Below are 18,126 nucleotides of genomic sequence, written 5' to 3' on the forward strand. Positions count from 1 at the left end.
TAAGTATAAATTACCATTTGCAGTTCCTCCTCTGGCCTGCTGATGGCAGCAGAGGTCTAAATTCCTCAGCTGTGTTGCATGAAGCGAGCCCGAGGAGCCCATGCAAGGTGAGAGGAGGAAGATATTAATGTTCTCAGCAGTTCTTTCAGTTACTGTTCAGCACAATCTGTTTTCCTTATTATAGCTGCAAATATGGTTTGTTATTACTGTAACATGTCATATCATTTTTAGTATACATTGGAACTATGAATTATTTGATTTTATCCATGTGCTCCAGTTCTCACTGACCTTACTATGTAACACCTGGCTAGTAGGGGTGTCACGATACACTCAGTTCACGATACGATACGTATCACGATACTGGGTTCACGATAACGATACGATACGATACGATTTTAACAATATTTTTTTAAACTTGAATAATGACAATATATGACTGGAAAAGTAGTATTTTATTTGAAATGCACAAATACAAAACATGCTGTTGTGGGAAATTGTTATTACAATAACAACTAGAAAAAACATGAGATTGGAGATAAGGCTTATCTTGAAATAGAATGAGTTACACCGTCACTTAGATTTACTTTGAACTAAAAGGTTTCTCAGCAGTATAAATTCTCATTATGCATCTTCAGTTTTTCTTCAAACTCAAACAACAAGACTTTTCTTAGTCTATTTTTTATGCATCTTCAGTTTTTCCTGTCAAGTAAACAGTTTTGCCAGAAACTCAATTGAATGGTCTCTCTCCTGTATAACTTTTCATGTGTCTCAACTGAACTACTTTCCACACATTGAACTTCAACAAACAAAGACGTTTCTTTGTCTATTTTTGAAAAAAAAAAAATTTTTTTTTTTTTTTTTTTTTCACGATATGAGATTTCATCTCAACGATACATATCGTGACGTTTTACTATCGCGAAATTTCGTGGGACGATATATTGTGACACCCCTACTGGCTAGTACTGGTAATTATGGGCCTTTGTTTTCCTAATGAAACTACAAGCCGGGGGCAATGGTGGCCCACCGGTTAGAGAAGCGAGCTTGTGACTGGAAGGTTGTCGGTCCCCGCGACCGACAGGATAAATCAGGGTGGGGAAAGCTAAAAGGCAGTGCTTGCCCCTCCCTCATTACGAACACTGAGGGGCCCTTCCTCAACCCCAACCGCTCTAGCAGAGCCACACAGTGGCCAGGTGTGAATTTGAACAGGGCACTCCTGAAAAAGAGAGCATTGCTCTCAGTGAAACTCCCTTGAATAAATAAAGGTAAAAAAAAAAGCTGACATCAATTTACAAAATACTTACAGCACTTAACTGCCTTTCACCTTTCATCATTACTCCTCACCTTTATTGTAACTCTTTAAAATGTTACAGTTCTGATTCTCAGTCATCATGACCAGAGCCTCACCCCCCACCTACCCACCCACCCACCATCATCCCCTCCACGACCCCCTCAGAGCAGAGGCCAGCAGCGCTGAAGGACACCGGGAATCTCTCGCCACCTCAGAGAAGAGGCTAATCCTCTTTGCCCCAACTTTAACTGGGCCACTAATCCTGCAGGTTTATCTAAGCAGTGAGCACCTAGCGCTGCTGACAACTTAGGCCTGCCCGATCCCCGCAGCCTCTTAAGTAGGGCAGGGCGAGGGCCTACGAGTGTCACTGTCAGCAACTCTGGAACCGCACTCTTGCTCCTGCACAGGAAGTGTGAGCTGTTCACAAAATGTCTTTCTTGCTTGCAGCATGCGTGTGTTTCTGATGGATGTGTTTCAACAAACCAAACGGCCAAGTGGGAGCATGGTGTAAGAACCCTCATTTGGAAACCACACATGAGGTGAAAGTTGACTGTCTTCTGCCAAAGGCCTTGAGTAAACTAACTAGCTTAAACATTGGCAGCACAAAATGTTCAGCTATTGTCCAGCTGGTTTAGCTTGAAGGTGTTTAGCCTGATGAGTCTCGAACGGATGTTGAGTTGGACTTGGACCAACTCATTCTTTATTCATTCAACAGCACTCCCGAGTAAAACATCCATCTTGTCTACCTGAGGTCCAGTCGCTTGACTTTGAAGCATATCAACATATTGGTTGGTTGCACTTCAAATGCAGTCTCAGATCTAAAACACAATACACACATTGATCGTTTCACTAACTCAAATTGCAATATAGTAAGTGGATTGGAAAAGTCTGTGTTTGCCTCATCATTGAGCCATCCTCCAGACAAATGATGATGAAACAAGAGTTGTCTCCCAGAGAGCCCTTATAAAGGCAACTCCAGACACAGTTCTGTCTCGACTTCTCAGCCATCTTTAAAAGGTTGATGCTAATTATTTCCTCCTTGAAATTCATTTTGTGACTACCAGTGAAATATTTCGCCCAGGTGTGACATTTCTAAATGGAACGAACAACCATTAGGAGCTTTGGGAGGCGAGGGTACAGTCGGGGACATATTGGTTACGGGGCTGCTGAGATGACCTTTCAGTTCATGGAAGATGAAACGAGCGAGCTGAACCTGAAATGATTCAAAGTGTCTAAAGTGACAGGCGAGGGCAGGGCCACCAGCCTGCTGCCTGCAGCTTCCATAGGCATCTCTCATGATTTATTGTGAAATTGCCAGCGACTCAATGTGGCGTGCAGGTGAATGAGTTTTGCTAATAAGAGAAGCATTTCTGCTCCACGGAGCCCTTTTTCTGTCCGAGCGAGCGTGTATGAAATCAGTGTGCAGTCTCGCAGCTCCACACGCTCCGGTGGAGACGGCTGGATCATCAGTCTAGGGCTTATCAGATGTTTTAGGTGGGTGGAGAGGTTGGGTGTCAGGCAAGAAAGGAGAAAAAGGCCTCAATATTGAGTTTGTGAAGGTGTCATTAAATATTTACATAGGGTGCATGTCCTGCTCTGCAGCAATGTCTCGGCCCGGTGCGCTCATTGGACTTAAAAAGGCCTTCAGACCATTCAGTCTCTCTCCCTCCTCACCGATGCACCTTCTGTTTAATGTAGTTTGTGTTGTCTAGTTATTTTCCCTTAGTTTTAGTCAATACATTATTGTTTCAACTTTTACTTTGGTGTATGACTCCCCTCATATGTTACAACCCGGCTCAAAGGAGTAACAAATGAGGGGAATCATACACCAAAGTAAAAGTTGAAACAATGTATTAACTAAAATGAAGAGAAAATAACTAGACAACACAAACTACATCAAACAAAAAGAACAGAACAAAAGGTGCATCGGTGAGGAGGGAGAGAGACTCAACGGTCTGAAGGTCTTCTTACAGTAAGCCCAATGAGTACACCGGTCGCATGTGCACCCAATCAGCCTAATGCAGTGGGTTAGCAAACCTTTCACGTCAAGGACCCCTAAACTGACACAAATTAGACCACAGACCCGCATTTGATACGATTTTGTCCCATGGGTCCCCCATCTGATAAGGTGTTTCATTACAGAAAGTGTATGAAACCCATGACCAAATTAGTCATACATTCTGTCATTGTGTTACTTATGGATGGAATTATAGTGACAATAAATTATTTCCCATGGGGATTCCCTGGGCCCTCAAGCACCCCTGGGGGTCCCCAGACCCCACTTTTTTGAGAACCACTGGCCTAACGACCCCAACACCAAGCTCCTGCACACCGGGAGAGTGGGAGGGTCATCACAAAAGTAAAATCTTATCAAATGGCGGTCTGTGGTCTAATTTGTGTCAGTTTAGGGGTCCTTGATGTTTAAGTTTAAGAACCACTAGTCTATGGGACAAAGAGTGGAGAGTGAGAGATCAGTGACTCTGTTTTGATTTCTGACAAATCAGGGTTAAAATGGGTAAATCATCACTTTGGGGAAACTGACTCCTTGTTTGTCTCTGTGCATGACTTGAGCTCCAGGCTTCACAGTAGGACTTGAGCTTCATGCTTCACAGTAGGACTTGAGCTTCATGCTTCACAGTAGGACTTGAGCTTCATGCTTCACAGTAGGACTTGAGCTTCATGCTTCACAGTAGGACTTGAGCTTCATGCTTCACAGTAGGACTTGAGCTTCATGCTTCACAGTAGGACTTGAGCTTCATGCTTCACAGTAGGACTTGAGCTCCAGGCTTCACAGTAGGACTTGAGCTTCATGCTTCACAGTAGGACTTGAGCTCCAGGCTTCACAGTAGGACTTGAGCTTCATGCTTCACAGTAGGACTTGAGCTTCATGCTTCACAGTAGGACTTGAGCTCCAGGCTTCACAGTATGACTTGAGCTTCATGCTTCACAGTAGGACTTGAGCTTCATGCTTCACAGTAGGACTTGAGCTTCAGGCTTCACAGTAGGACTTGAGCTCCAGGCTTCACAGTATGACTTGAGCCTCATGCTTCACAGTAGGACTTGAGCTTCAGCCTTCACAGTAGGACTTGAGCTTCATGCTTCACAATAGGACTTGAGCTCCAGGCTTCACAGTAGGACTTGAGCTTCATGCTTCACAGTAGGACTTGAGCTTCAGCCTTCACAGTAGGACTTGAGCTTCAGGCTTCACAGTAGGACTTGAGCTCCAGGCTTCACAGTAGGACTTGAGCTCCAGGCTTCACAGTAGGACTTGAGCCTCATGCTTCACAGTAGGACTTGAGCTTCAGCCTTCACAGTAGGACTTGAGCTTCATGCTTCACAGTAGGACTTGAGCTTCATGCTTCGCAGTAGGACTTGAGCTTCAGGCTTCACAGTAGGACTTGAGCTTCGTGCTTCACAGTAGGACTCGGCCACCTGGGTAAATTAGGTGCGAAGAGAGTAATCCAAAGCTTGCCTTATCTCATCCTCTCTGTATCTAAGCCCATCTTTAAAAGTTCCCATGGATTCACTGCAAAACCTAGGAAAAATATCATTCAACAGGGTATTGTTGTCTTTGCCTTTTCAAAGCAAACTTGTACTATCTTTTGATCTGTCCCCTAGAAAATTCTTGCTTCATGATCAAACAAATGGTTTCCAAATGATAAATACTGTAAAGATTCAGGCTTCATAAATTGTGATGCTGTGTTGATACCACAAAGGTGATGAAGGTCAAGTGAAAAACAGGATTGCGGAGGCAAGCATATGGCGGTGATGTGCTGCGTGTCCCGTGAGGCTCTCTGAATCCTAAGACTAATATGCTTACCTTCATTACAGCTGGGCCCGGGTTCGCTGACTAGAGTTTAAGAAGGTGTTTACATGTGCGAACAGCAAGAGAGCACAGCAACATAGAACAGGCATAGAAGTCATCCGCTTTATTTACTTATGTCAAACAATATTACATAAGAGAGGAGAGGTCAAATTAAAACCAACCATCTACATTAAAATAAAGTCATTTCAGTCCTGAGATTGACAAAAAGCAGGGAACAGACAAAATATCTACTATGGTAGTCGGGGTGGGTGGGGGAAGGGAGGGGGGGACAGTGGCAGTTTCAGCAAATTGGAGATGGTGGTTGTGGGGAGATTAGGGGGAGATTGTAGAACTGGAGAGGGGTAGAAGGTAAGCAATCACTGGGATGCTTGGCTGTAGGCACATTCAAAAGTTGAAAACCCCCACGACTAAAGGATTTTACAGCTTTTTTTTATATTCAGACTTCTTATTTCGAAATCTAAGATTCATATATTATCATCATTTCCCCAAAAAAAGCAAGGTATTCTTTACATTTTTTCATCCTGAGGAGACAAAATAATTTTTAAAACATAAATACAACACTGCAGGGAGAACAATAAGAGAGATGCTTTATAGATTTCCCATTTCCATATATATTATTTTCTCAAGGTTGCGGCACCCTCAGACTTTGGCAGCGTTGGTGCATTTGAGATCATTGGGGAAACAGCCCTGTTTGTCCACAGGAACATTCGGAGAGCCACACAAACAGTAAAGGAAAGTGGAACGAAAAGCAAAATCCCCAGACTTTTGTGTTTAGATTGGATACAGCAATAATAACCGCCACATAAAGCAGATGGATATTTGGAGGCCGTGGGCTTTTTTCAGCTGAACATACATCGCTGTGACGTTGAAGAAATACAGCGGCGTAAGCTCCTGGAGTTATGACCTGCTTCTCTAGAAAAGGGCTGTGCCTTTGGAAAAAGGTCCAGAGCAGAACCTGATATATTTTTTGGAATCTGTGCTGAAGTTCACCTTGTGTCGTAATGAAATAATAATAATAAATAAAATACAAATGAAAGTTAAATCGCATGGTACTCACATGGTGCCACCCATCCAGTTGTATACAGTACCACCGAAGAGATAGCAGTGTGCTCTTCCTCTGTGGCAAAACACAGCAAATCCTTAAATGATATTGTGCAATACAGCTATAAGGCTGGTGGGTCAACTAAGCAAGCCTCCTCAGGATCATGTGAATTATTGATTATTTATTTATTGAATTATTTATTTTTTTGCTAGGTAGGAGCTAAATGCAGAGGGCAGCCCTGCCCTCATGACTTTATCCTAAGGAGGGATGAGGGCCCCGGGGGCCCAAGGGCAGCCAGGGGACACGACTGAGGGTGAGCGAAGCAGTGAGGAGGGGACAGCACCCCCCTCCCATCTCTCCCCCTCCCCCCTGTCATCTGTAGGTTAGAGAGAAGCAGCGCCAAGACTCTACAGAGAGAGCAGCTGCCTTGGTTTTCTCTATCTCTCTCTCTCTCTCCCATCCGGGTGTTTTGACTGGAAGACCTGAGAGCCTGCTTTGAGCGCCCTGTCCCCTGTCCCTCCCGCTCAGCAGTGTTTAAGGTGCATAATATGGGACTAGACCTTTGCACTGGGTAAAGGCCTTCATGTACTTATTGGGATTTACTAGGGGATCTTTACAACTGGTATAAGTCGGTTCCCTTCCTTCCACTTTGCCCTCGGACCCTCCCCGTGCAAGTGCCCTTGAGAAGTCTTTAACATTGATGGGTGGGTCGGGTTAACAGTCGATTGTCTCTGGCCACGGAGATATGTTGATGTTATAGAGCTGAATGTCCTCATGCATTTGGTATTAGGATGTTGCAATATGTGAGTCCCTGGCCAGAGTAACTCAAAACATTGGTACAGAGCGTTAGAAGCTTAATTACAAATGCAATGGCTTACTATAGTGTTTACTGAAGTGAGGCACAATGGGGTCTCCCATAAGCCGTTTAACGAGAGAGGAGATGATATCTTCAGAGCTGGAGATTGAATGTGAATATGAGGCCACAGAACAGGGGAAGCTGAAACCAGCAGCAGGAACATGGCAATTATCCTGATTACTGATGCTTCCAGGCTTCTCTGACCCCAAAATCCCTCCCTGTATCTCTGTCGTTTTTTTTATTTTTTTTAAGATCTGTCACATTGCACAGGGCCCCTCAGCCAGGCAGGGCGCAACCATGCATAATCCAACCGAAAACAAAATCCCCTCCATCAAACACAGCCCAGCTTTTAAAGCAGGCCCCACAGCCGGGGCGCCATGGTGTGGTGCGGAGGCCCTCTGAGACGCTGTGATTTAGCCCCGCCCCTTCCACCGCCAGCCCTACAAACTGCTCTAGCCTCCCCTTCAACGCCAGCCAGTCCTAACCTTCAGTTTGTTTAAGCGCTGCTGAACCCTGTTGGCCCTGGACAAGGGGGTGGGGTGGGGTGGGGGCTTAGATAATGACATGCCATATGCCACTCTGCAGCTGAGTGAGCCTCGCATGGATCGGCTCAGGCACAAATCTATTGGAAATTTAATTCTATTATCCTAATATGGGCTGAGCATCCATTGTCCAAATCGGGAATTGCAGGATGGACCAGAGTTATCGGGGGTAGGATGCATTCCCATCAATGGGAGCTTATTAATGTGTGCAAAGGCCCGGGGGGACAGACGTTTGGACAGTTTGGAGCCTGTACAGTATAAAATGTGACCGCAGAGTAAAGAAGCTAAAAGTATCTAAATACCACCTTCCATTTCACATAACTGCATGGAAATTGATTTGAACATTTCTGCAAAAAAAAACAAAGAAGAATTCGACGTTTGTATTGTCTATTCCCTCAAAATTGCCAGATTCCTCTCAGTACCAAATAGGAAATCCCTTGCTATTTGAAAAGGGGTTGATTTCAACCCTTTGAGTGAATGAATACTCTCCACTGGCAGCGTCCAGCAGTCAGGCGTCACCCAATATTCCCATTAGTGGGGAGGCCTGGTGCCTCAGACCTCGCCTGGTGGGAAAGTCCAGACACCAGAAACTGCACTGCCTCAAGTGTCTCCTCCTCACTCCCAACGTCACGTGACAGGGTTTACTGCTTGGATGCAGAAGCCAAACGGAGGGGATTTAGAGACGGGATGTATCTGTAAATCTGTCAAAATATTTCTACAAGACAGAAAATATGCTGGAATGAGAAGTGTGGCTGGAGTATTAAGCTGTTGAAACAACATGAAACATTTTCACTGGAATGTTAAGCAGGCTTACTGTGCAAATTTCAGTTGAGGGGCCTCGCTATTCTTTTAGACTGAAATCTTTGTCAGCCTTCAAAGACAGTAGCATGTCTGCAAACACCACCTGCTCACACATTTAAGGCTGTATAGTTAAGATGACGCTAGGGTTGTCTTAAGGGAAAATGTGTCTGTTTATAAGAAACATTTACAGCTTCCCACTTCCTGCGTCTAAAAAATAGGATGTGTTTGTGTGTATGTGTGTGTGTGTGTGTGTGTGAGGGGAGCGGGTGTCACATCTAACATTATGGGTGAATAAAGATTGTATTTTTTCAACAATATGCCATGTGTCCCTTTTCTTTGGCTGGCCCAGGTGTAAACATTGAAAAGAGGATCGATTCAATGCAGGTTCTCTCAATGGCAGAGGTTTTATAGTCATATGAATAATGTATATCACGTATTCTTCCAACATGCCCTATATCTCATGCTGAACTAGGGCCCAATTTCCCACCGATTGCTAGAGGAGTGTGTTTAAAATAATGACAGACTTCAAAGCCAAGATGTGGCTTCTGAATATATTCTTAAAGAAATTTATTTTACACCTCAAAACAAAAAAGGATAGGGATTAGGGATGTGGTACATTGGGAATGTATTCACAACTGTAGTTTACATTTTTTTTGGTGTACGCTCAGAGAAAAATGTTAATACAGTCATAATAATTGCACTTCATGAAAATCTAGACTGATGCCAGTATTCCCCCACAACAAAGCTCCGGCTCTGCAGTTAATCAATTCAATTTACCATTGAAATTTGACTGACAAAAGAAATGCTAATTTAAGACCAGAGGACTGCTGCACTGATCCAATTTTTCTCTTTCACTTGAGTCCCACAAGGCATTAAACATCGCAGTAATTTAAGTGCAGTACATTCAAGGGAATCTCACAGTCATAATAAATATTTCACTGTTCTGAATCATCAGGTTAAGACTGGCCCGGGCTAAATGCATCTCTCAACCATGGGCCGAAATGGCCAAGGAGAAGCAGCGAAGCTCATCTCATCTCCTCTGACGTGAGGACAGGGCATGATTGTTTTCATTTTGTTTTTGTTTGCAGGATTAGGGTTGTATAGGGCCCCCTATAGGACGTCCCGTTTGTTCCCACCTCTCGCTGTCATGATGTTACCACTAGACAGTAGAAAGGGATGTAGCACTGTAACCACAATTAGAAAGAGTCATGTGAGAACTAGATCGCTACTCTAGCTCTGGAGAATATCTAAAGCCTCCAATAAAACAGAACAAATCGAGGCGGCGTTTCGGGTTTCAAGACAGGATGTCCTGTACATTAGTCTGATATGATGTTCATGGGACTGGTGAATCTTTTTTTTCCGCCCCAGTGTTGGTGGTATAAATCTTGTAATGACACACTTAAAAAGTCTGAGGATTTTGAAAAATACAAACTAAAATACACACTCGCGCATGCACTCACACGCAGCCACATACACGCACAAACATACACATAAGGTTATGAACATAACCTCCCAATCACATTCTTCATTGTAACATTTCTTTTCTTGTTAATTTTTTGTTGTTTTTTTGTTTTGTTTTTTTGCGACATTTTCTTTTAAATAAGTGTTTCAAGATTTACTGTAGATTCCAGTGTTGGTTAGGAAAGAGCTCTCTGACCGGGTTCTTACAGAACCAAAGCAGCGACTATGTCTTACACCAGGACATAAGAAACTGCACATCAGCTTGAGGAGGAATTTTTAAATCATAAAAAGAAAAAGAAAAAAAAAAGCATTTGAGACACTTTTCCCCATAGCAGCCAATGCATATAATATACCTACAAATATATAAAACAACAAAAAATAGGTTCAAGTTTTTCAAGTTTCTTAAATATATCATATCCAAACTACCCAATTCCAAACTTCAAAGTTAACAAGATTCCAAGCAGTGCAATTTATGTATCAATTATAACAGCAATAATAACTAATATTGTACTATCCTTTTTATTCAACAGTATGATCCTCGTACATAACACCCAAGTACTGCCTATAATTTACTTGTGTATCAGCACATTTGTGTATGTGTGCATGTGTAGGTGTGTGTGTGTGTGTGTGTGTGTGTGTGTGTGTGTGTGTGTGTGTGTGTGTGTGTGTGTATGTATGTATGTGTGTGTGTGTGTGTGTGTGTGTGTGTGTGTGTGTGTGTGTGTGTGTGTGTGTGTGTGTGTGTGTGTGTGTGTGTTTCATCCATCTGTGTATGTCTGGCTATTGTGTACTGTTACTGTGAGTTTTGGATTTAGAGAGCAGCTCTAAACTTTTCAGTGACAACCTACACAGTAGCTTCATCCTTAGTATTTGGAAGGGGAATACAGGTGGCGTATGCACTTCATGTCAAGCTATGATTCTCATCAAAAAAGTCCAGGCAAGTAAAACAACAAAAACAGAAGAAAAAATAAATCAATCCAAAATTCCTATTGGCAAACCACACAATGGAACATCTGGAGAATCTTGAAATCCCTTTTCTCCCCCACTGGTAATCACTCCCACCTTTCAGGGATTCCCACAGCCTGCCTCCAAACCTCCAAACCTAGGTTCACACAGCACTAAAAGTGCTCTCCTCTCCGCTCACACACCGGTTAAAGCAGTGCCAATCTCAACAAATCTGTACCCAAGAAACATCTCTGTTCTTTCACTTTGATTTTGTTCACAAATTCACAATTTTTTGATTCGTTTTCCTGCTCTTCTCTGCCCTCTATCTGTAAACGGGGAGGCGGATGTGTGCATGCTGGTGGTCTAACAGACGTGGCACAGATACAGTCTCGTAGCCTTTGCCCAGCATCTGCTCCTTGATGCAGGGAGGGTGGATGTCGTTGATCAGGTACTCCAGAGACTGCAAGCTGCTGCTCAGCACAGAGGTGTTGCACATGCTCTTGCTGGGCAGGCTGCAGCACACGCCTCCGCCGCTGTCTATAGCAGGGTGGTGGTGATGGTGGTGGTAATGGTGGTGGTGGTGGGGGTAGCCCATCTCTCTGTGCCCTGTGACCGGTCCTCCTGCGGACGTCCCCAAAAGCTCCTGGGGGTTGTAGCAGTCACTGTCAGGCGTCACCAGCACACTGTTCCAAGGAGGGGCAAAGTATTGACCCACAGAGAAATTCCCATGCATACCCACACAGTTCAAAGGGGAAGAGCTAACTTTGTCCATGCCGCCTCCTCCGCTGGCGCTCGCTGTCATGTGGTACGGTCTGGAGGAAGAGGAGGACACTTGGGCGGCCATGAGCCCGCCCCCTGGGATGCAGGTTTCAGGGGACTTGCTGATGGCCCCTCCTCCCCCGCTGCCTCCGCTGTACATGCGCAGCACAGCATGTTGCTGCTGCTGCTGCATCTGTTGCTGTTGTTGTTTCTGCCACAGGATGTAGTCCATGCTGTCCGGGTACATCCCAGTCTTCATCACCTCCGCACTCTGAGCCGGCAGCCCCGCCCCTGTATAGACCATGTTAGCCTGGGGAGCCATCCCCACCACATAGCCTCCACCTGAGGAGCTGGAGGAGACCCCCATGATGCTTGCGCCCTGCTTGGAGGGGCTGGGATTCGACGGTGCAGTGGCAGCCCCTTGGCACACCTGCTGCAGAGCTTGGGCCTGGCAATGCTGGTTGATCTGGTAGATAATGCTCTGGATGGAGGGGAGGTTGGACTGTGCGGGAAGGGGCAGGCCTCGGCCCCCTGTGACGGGAATCACTGAGCCAGCTACAGTGACGTTCGGTGGGACCGACAGCCCGGGACCTTCTGGAGGCTTTGAGGGCCCGGTGTGGTATACCATTTGGCCATGGCCATTGGCTAAAGTGCTACTACTAGGGGGCGGGTACGGGGCTACGGCTATGTGGGCTGGAGAAAGCTTAGTCCGTCTGCCTTCAGAGTTCTTGAGAACACCTTTTGAGGGGATAAAGGATGATGATGACGACGATGAGGAAAAGGCCTTGCCAATGGCCAGCAGGCCGTTGAAGCCCCCAGTGTTGTGGTGTGGGTAGGGGCTGTAGCGCTGGCCTGTAGTGTCATATCCATTCACAGTCCGGTTAAGGTGCTTGTGCTGGGGAACCCTGATGTTAGTGGGGAAGATCTTGATGGACAAAGGGTTGCTGGCCGTCTTCTGGGCGTAGGCATCGAGTTCTGCCACAGAGGGGTAGCGGGGGGAATGCATGGGAACCACCAGCTCACCTGCAAGAAAGAAAGGGAGAGTAGTATGGGTGAGGTGAATAATTCAGATACAACATAGTTGGCTACATGTGTACATGAACATACACCCGACCAGAGGGTATATTACCAGAAACAGCTAAGGGTCTGACAGCACTGCCAGCCACCAAGGCAGATCAATCAATCATAATAACCACTCAATCTGCTGCAGTAAATGCTGTTAGCGCATCTGTGACTACCTCGAAAGCAGGCCCAAAGGAACATGTCAGGACTTCACCTAGATCCTCGAGAATTGAGTATACAACAACTGCATGCGAATAAAACAAGACATAAACAGCACGCACACACACACACACACACACACACACGGATGCCATGACCCACACAGAGGGGCAAACTGTAAATCAGGACTGACATCCATTCATGCTCCCCCGCTCCCCTCCTCCATTTGAGCTTTCTCTCCATCTCATTTTCACAGCCTCCTGTGGAAGTTCATCCCTAGACAAATGGATCTGTTTAAAAACTCATTCTGTCAAAGCCCGGTACCTTAGGCGCTGTTAAATCAGTGCGTTGTGAAATTAATTCGGACTCTCTTTAGCATTGAATTGGGTTAGCCTTGGATACCAGGCAAGGAGGGGATAAAAGCTTGTTTAATTGCAGTGGCACATTTGAGATTTATAAGTGGTATCACTTACTGGGTCTTACCCTTGGCCACAGAATTTCTTTTTTTAGAGTTTTTTGGAATTTATTAAATCCAGGAGTGCACGGAGAGACCCTCACACAAAAACCAATTAACCACCTATAGGGAATTACTAGCCTGGTTAGGGTGAACTATATAAGAACGGAGGCTAGTCAAGAATGCTAGCGCGCTATTATGAACAAACTTGGCCAAAAATATAACTGATAATTGGTTTGGAAAAGCTATCGAGATAGGGCAAATTAAATGCCCTCTCCTCTCCCGCCCTGGCCTAAAACATACCCACAGTAGCATTTCAACATTTCATCTTTCTTCACTACAGATCCAATGAGTGATTTAGCAACACATGTCCAGAATAATACATGACTGCACAAACAAAAGACAGGTATGCCCCCCAAGGTATCCCCCTCCCCCCCCCCCCCTGGTTGCAAACCAGACCTGGCAAAGATGTGGTTTCATATGGAAATTATCTACTGTAAGAAGGCAGGCTCGCAATCTGAAACCGCCCTGTCGCCAAAATTCAATTCAACCGCGCATGAGGCAAGTCAGACTATGACTATGGGCCTCGTTCAATGAGCCAACGCTTGGCCATTGTGAATTGAGGTGGCAAACAGGAAAATGGCAATTTCTAAAAAGCCCACCATGTGTCATTGTTTGGGGGTAGGGCACGGAGGTGAGGGGCCTCGACGAGATTGGATTTAAACGACATTATTCAGGCAATTTCATGGCTACTTAGCTCAGTGCAACAAAAAGGTGGGGGGTTGGGGAAATAACTCAATTTACAATGCAATATATCAACTGCCACAAATGACTTGCAACCCCTTCAAAAATGACATTTTTATGCAAAAGCTAACAAAACGCACAAAAATTAACTGCCATAACCATGCTGTCAGCAAATGTCCTGGCGACCTAAGGAGTTTGCAGGGTGCAGGCTGTGACTAGGACTCACTCCATTTCCTTTCCGATTGCAAAGTCATTTTAAAGAGACTCCGCAGCCAAGCAGTCACAATTCTCATTTCTTTGCTCCCATTACAGATAGCATGGGGAGTTCATTTTTACAATCCTATGGGTCTCCAACTGTGAAAATGATTAAATCTACAAGATCCATATCATAAAAGAAATAAATTGGGAATTTAAAAGCAGAGGGGAGAGAAATCGCATCCGTGTCTGTGAATTTCCACAGTAAAATTTAGTGCAAGACCTTTTCCAAGCACCGTCTATTTGGTTCATCCTGCAGACGTGCTCCCGAAATCAGAAACACTATATATCAAATTATAATTAAACTCTGTGTCGATCCCTTTTATGTGGAAAGAAATAAGCTTGTTTTAATGAGTTGGTTTAAATCAGAGTGAATGAACCTGGTGCCGTTCCTAATGGGCTAGGCTGAGAGTGCCAGGCCAGGCTATCTGAGAATCTAACCAACCTCACTGAGCTCTGCTCCCTGGTGACAGCAGTGCCAGTCGCTTTGATGTTCTGACATGCAGTGGCACACTGACACAAGACTTATTTCATTTGCTCAGAAGAGAAAAAACATGCTCATTTCAAAGCCCGCTGCTCGTCCACATGCAAATGGAATGGCAGCATTTTCTTTCTGATCTCCTTCACATGAGGGGAAAAAAAAACAAAAAAGCATCTTTGATCATCACATGGTCTTCATGAGGAAAGAGGATTGGCTTTCAGGCCTATCAAGGGGCCTGTGCCCTGCCACGCCACCCCAACAAGCCTCCAGCTGCAATCTGCCCATCATTCCACCTAATCACTGCCACATGAGGAAAAAGCACTATAAAAACAGCCAGGAAATTCATTAAAGGGTGGCTAATTCTATTCCTTCTCACTGACTGAGTCCATATTTTCCACGCCTGAGCCTGCATCTCTTCTGCAGAGGAGGAAGCCCTCTCTCCCTGCCTCTTTTTCCAGCTTGGCCCTTGTTTGTCAATAGGCAGAGCCTTTGGCACAGCGACCTGGCATCAAAGGGCTTCACACTTCACAGGCCACAGGGATTAGAGGCCTTTCAAGGCCTACAAAAACCATCTCAGCTCCACAAAGGCTTCCGGTTATTAGAAGCCACGGGCATAAAGGAAGAAGAGGAGGCGGCGGTCGGCAAATGAGCATCTGGATGCTCCTGATTCCGCCTTCCTCTGTAAAAACAAAAAGTTCCACGGTATACATTTTTACAGCAAGGTTGATTACAGTAAGGATGACCGCAGACTGCGGTGTCAATTCACTCTCCTACACACACACACACACACACACACACACACACACACACACACACACACAGTAACACACTGTAACACACACTACTGTGTTGTTTGATGCGCAGGGGCTCCTCATCTCTCTCCTGCAGAGTGCTGAGCCTGTAAGTAAGGACGTGGAGGTTAAAGGGGAGAGTCTCTTTTGGGAGACTTATAGGTCCAGGCTGCAGTAGATCACAGCTATGAGCAGCAGCATACAGATAAACACCTCTGAGGCAGCCAGCACAGCCTGCTGTGTGTGATCCCTCACCTCCTCTTCAGGCAGGGGGCTTCCTGCACCTACACACACACACACACACACACACACACACACACACACACACACACACACACACACACACACACACACACACACACACACACACACACACACACACACACACACATGTACACACACACACACACACATGTACACACACACACACACACACACACACACACACACACACATACACACACACACACACACATCTGCAGCGGTGTGTTTCCCTTGCCATCAGTGGAGCATGTTGTTATCCTCTGCTCGGTGCTCTTATGAAATGTAGGGCAGGGACAACAACAGGTGCCTGTGCGGGCGACAGCCTGCAATGCCTCCTGGGCTAAATGCTTCACACTCGCTTCATTTCCACATGCGACAGCCTTGTAAGGATTAATTATTTCCCCTGGGGATGGAAGAATATGCTTTTTCCCTTCCTGAGAGCAGGAGGCTATGTGCACTCACGTGCACACATGAAACAGCTTAAACGAACAGGGAAACCTGCCTAGCACCGTTGTGTACCACAGAGTAGGGGGGGCGGAAACTTTGCTTCCACATGAAGGGAATGCAAACAAACTCGGAGTCCTCTCTGAACTTCCCTACAGCCGTGCAGCAATCTCTGACACTGGGGACAACTGTCGCCAAAAGACTCATTTGAAAGGAATGGAAGTCATCCTCTTCAACTTCTTTTCAGGTGTGGCTGATGGACATGATCTCTGTTACACAGATGGAGAGACTGAGGTTCCTGAGAGGCAACTCGCTTAGAAGGTTCTCAAATATCTGGGACCCCTCTTTGACGAGGTTAAGAATGACTAGTGACTGAGGTTGGGGATGATGGACGGCTTGCCCGGCTGGTTTCCCATGGACCCCTGGCACGGGATCCCGTGCACAATGTCTTGTGCAAGCACGTGGGCACCTTATGCGGTTGGTAGCACCACATTACAATGCTAAATGTCAAAGTTTTCTTTTCTTTTCCTGTGTGTCTGAGCCTGTTTGCTTGTCTTGTTTGTTTATTGTTCTGTAAAAATTTGAAAATAAAATATATATATACAGTATATATAAAAAAGGAGTGTAAACAAACGGAGAAGGCATATGAGTGAATTGCGTAGGAGACGAGATAAAAGCTCAGGCAAACACATGCATTAGTTGTGAGAGATCAGGCGCCGGGGAGCGGAGATGGCAGGGAGGCAATTAATGGGCTGACCTTCGTCCTTAATCACCCGGTGCCTGGCACACAATGCCCATGTGTCAGAGCGCCACAGCTCTAAATGCCAGCCCTCATTAGCAGCAGGCGCGTCGTGAGAGAGCCTATCTCTGCACTGTTACACTCTCCAGCGGTCAGGGAGAGAGATAGGAGGGCTGGGAGAGGAGAGGATAACATGGCAGCACCGAGCTGGACCGAGCTGCAGAGGGGCCACAGATATGATCTAGAAATCCCATTTCATTTGGAGGATGGCCACTCGGCTTTCTCTCCATTTTTGATTGGCATGAAACTCCCCAAGCGCAATGTCCTTGGTGTACCCTGTGCTGTCATTGTGACTGCTTTGTGCGTGTGCATGTGTGTGTGTGTGTGTGTGTGTGTGTGTGTGTGTAGTGTGTGTGTTTGTGCGCGCGAGAACACTTGTGCGTATGTGTGCGTATGTGCATGTGTGCATGTATGTGCGTGTTTGGGAAAGGGGGTACCCAATTCTGAACACTCAATTAACACTCCTTTAATTAGCCGGCAGTGCATTTTGAATTCTGATGAACTAATTTTCTTGGTGTGAGGGTGGAAGAGGTGGGGGAGGAGGCCTGGTAAAGATGAGGTCCACTGGGAACAAAACAGCAATAAAGAGCCAACTGGTTAGATTAGAGGGTAAAAAAAAAATCCATTACATTCTGTGCACTTCTTCCAAGTGAGAGGTCAAATTGTGTTGATCACAAGAAGCAGTGGCAGACAGAGCGAGTATGAGAGCGGGGAGTTAGGTGAGCTGGAAGGAGGGTGTGGAGAGAGAGAGAGAGAGAGAGAGAGAGAGAGAGAGAGAGAGAGAGAGAGAGAGAGAGAGAGAGAGAGAGAGAGAGAGAGAGAGAGAGGAGATAGGCCGTCAGAGGCTGTGAGAGTGCAAATCCAGAGGAGCATGAGAACGCTTTGCATTTTAATTAGAGGTTTAAATGAATAAGCAGAGGAAAAAGTCAGAGAGAACTGCCTGAAATGCCCTTGCTCCCGTTTATTAGCACTCCAAGTGTTCTAAAATTATGAGCAGGTTGGAGAATTTTCATCTTATTAGTGAAGCCAGTGATCCAACACATCCAAAAAGCCCTGAGCGTTTTCTCACTCACTGCTGCACCGTGTATCCCTACTTACTGCATTGCTTTGATCCTCTCTGACCATCGACAGCGGTGAGCAAAGTACTGGTTTA

General features: G+C 45.6%; 1 protein-coding gene across 1 annotated transcript in view; it reads right to left on the reverse strand.

Moving 5' to 3' along the window:
- Nucleotides 1–11,083: 11,083 nt before the first annotated feature.
- The window catches only part of fam222aa (family with sequence similarity 222 member Aa), a gene marked incomplete at its 3' end in the record, with an annotated part of 54,038 nt that continues 46,995 nt past the window's right edge, over nucleotides 11,084–18,126 (reverse strand). The window contains exon 3 of the mRNA XM_083644305.1: nucleotides 11,084–12,543. Coding sequence (XP_083500431.1) covers nucleotides 11,084–12,543 — 1,460 coding nt within the window. The remainder of the gene's footprint in view (nucleotides 12,544–18,126) is intronic.

The sequence above is a fragment of the Poromitra crassiceps genome (assembly GCF_964638095.1).
Source record: "Poromitra crassiceps genome assembly, chromosome: 10".
Lineage (NCBI taxonomy): Eukaryota > Metazoa > Chordata > Actinopteri > Beryciformes > Melamphaidae > Poromitra > Poromitra crassiceps.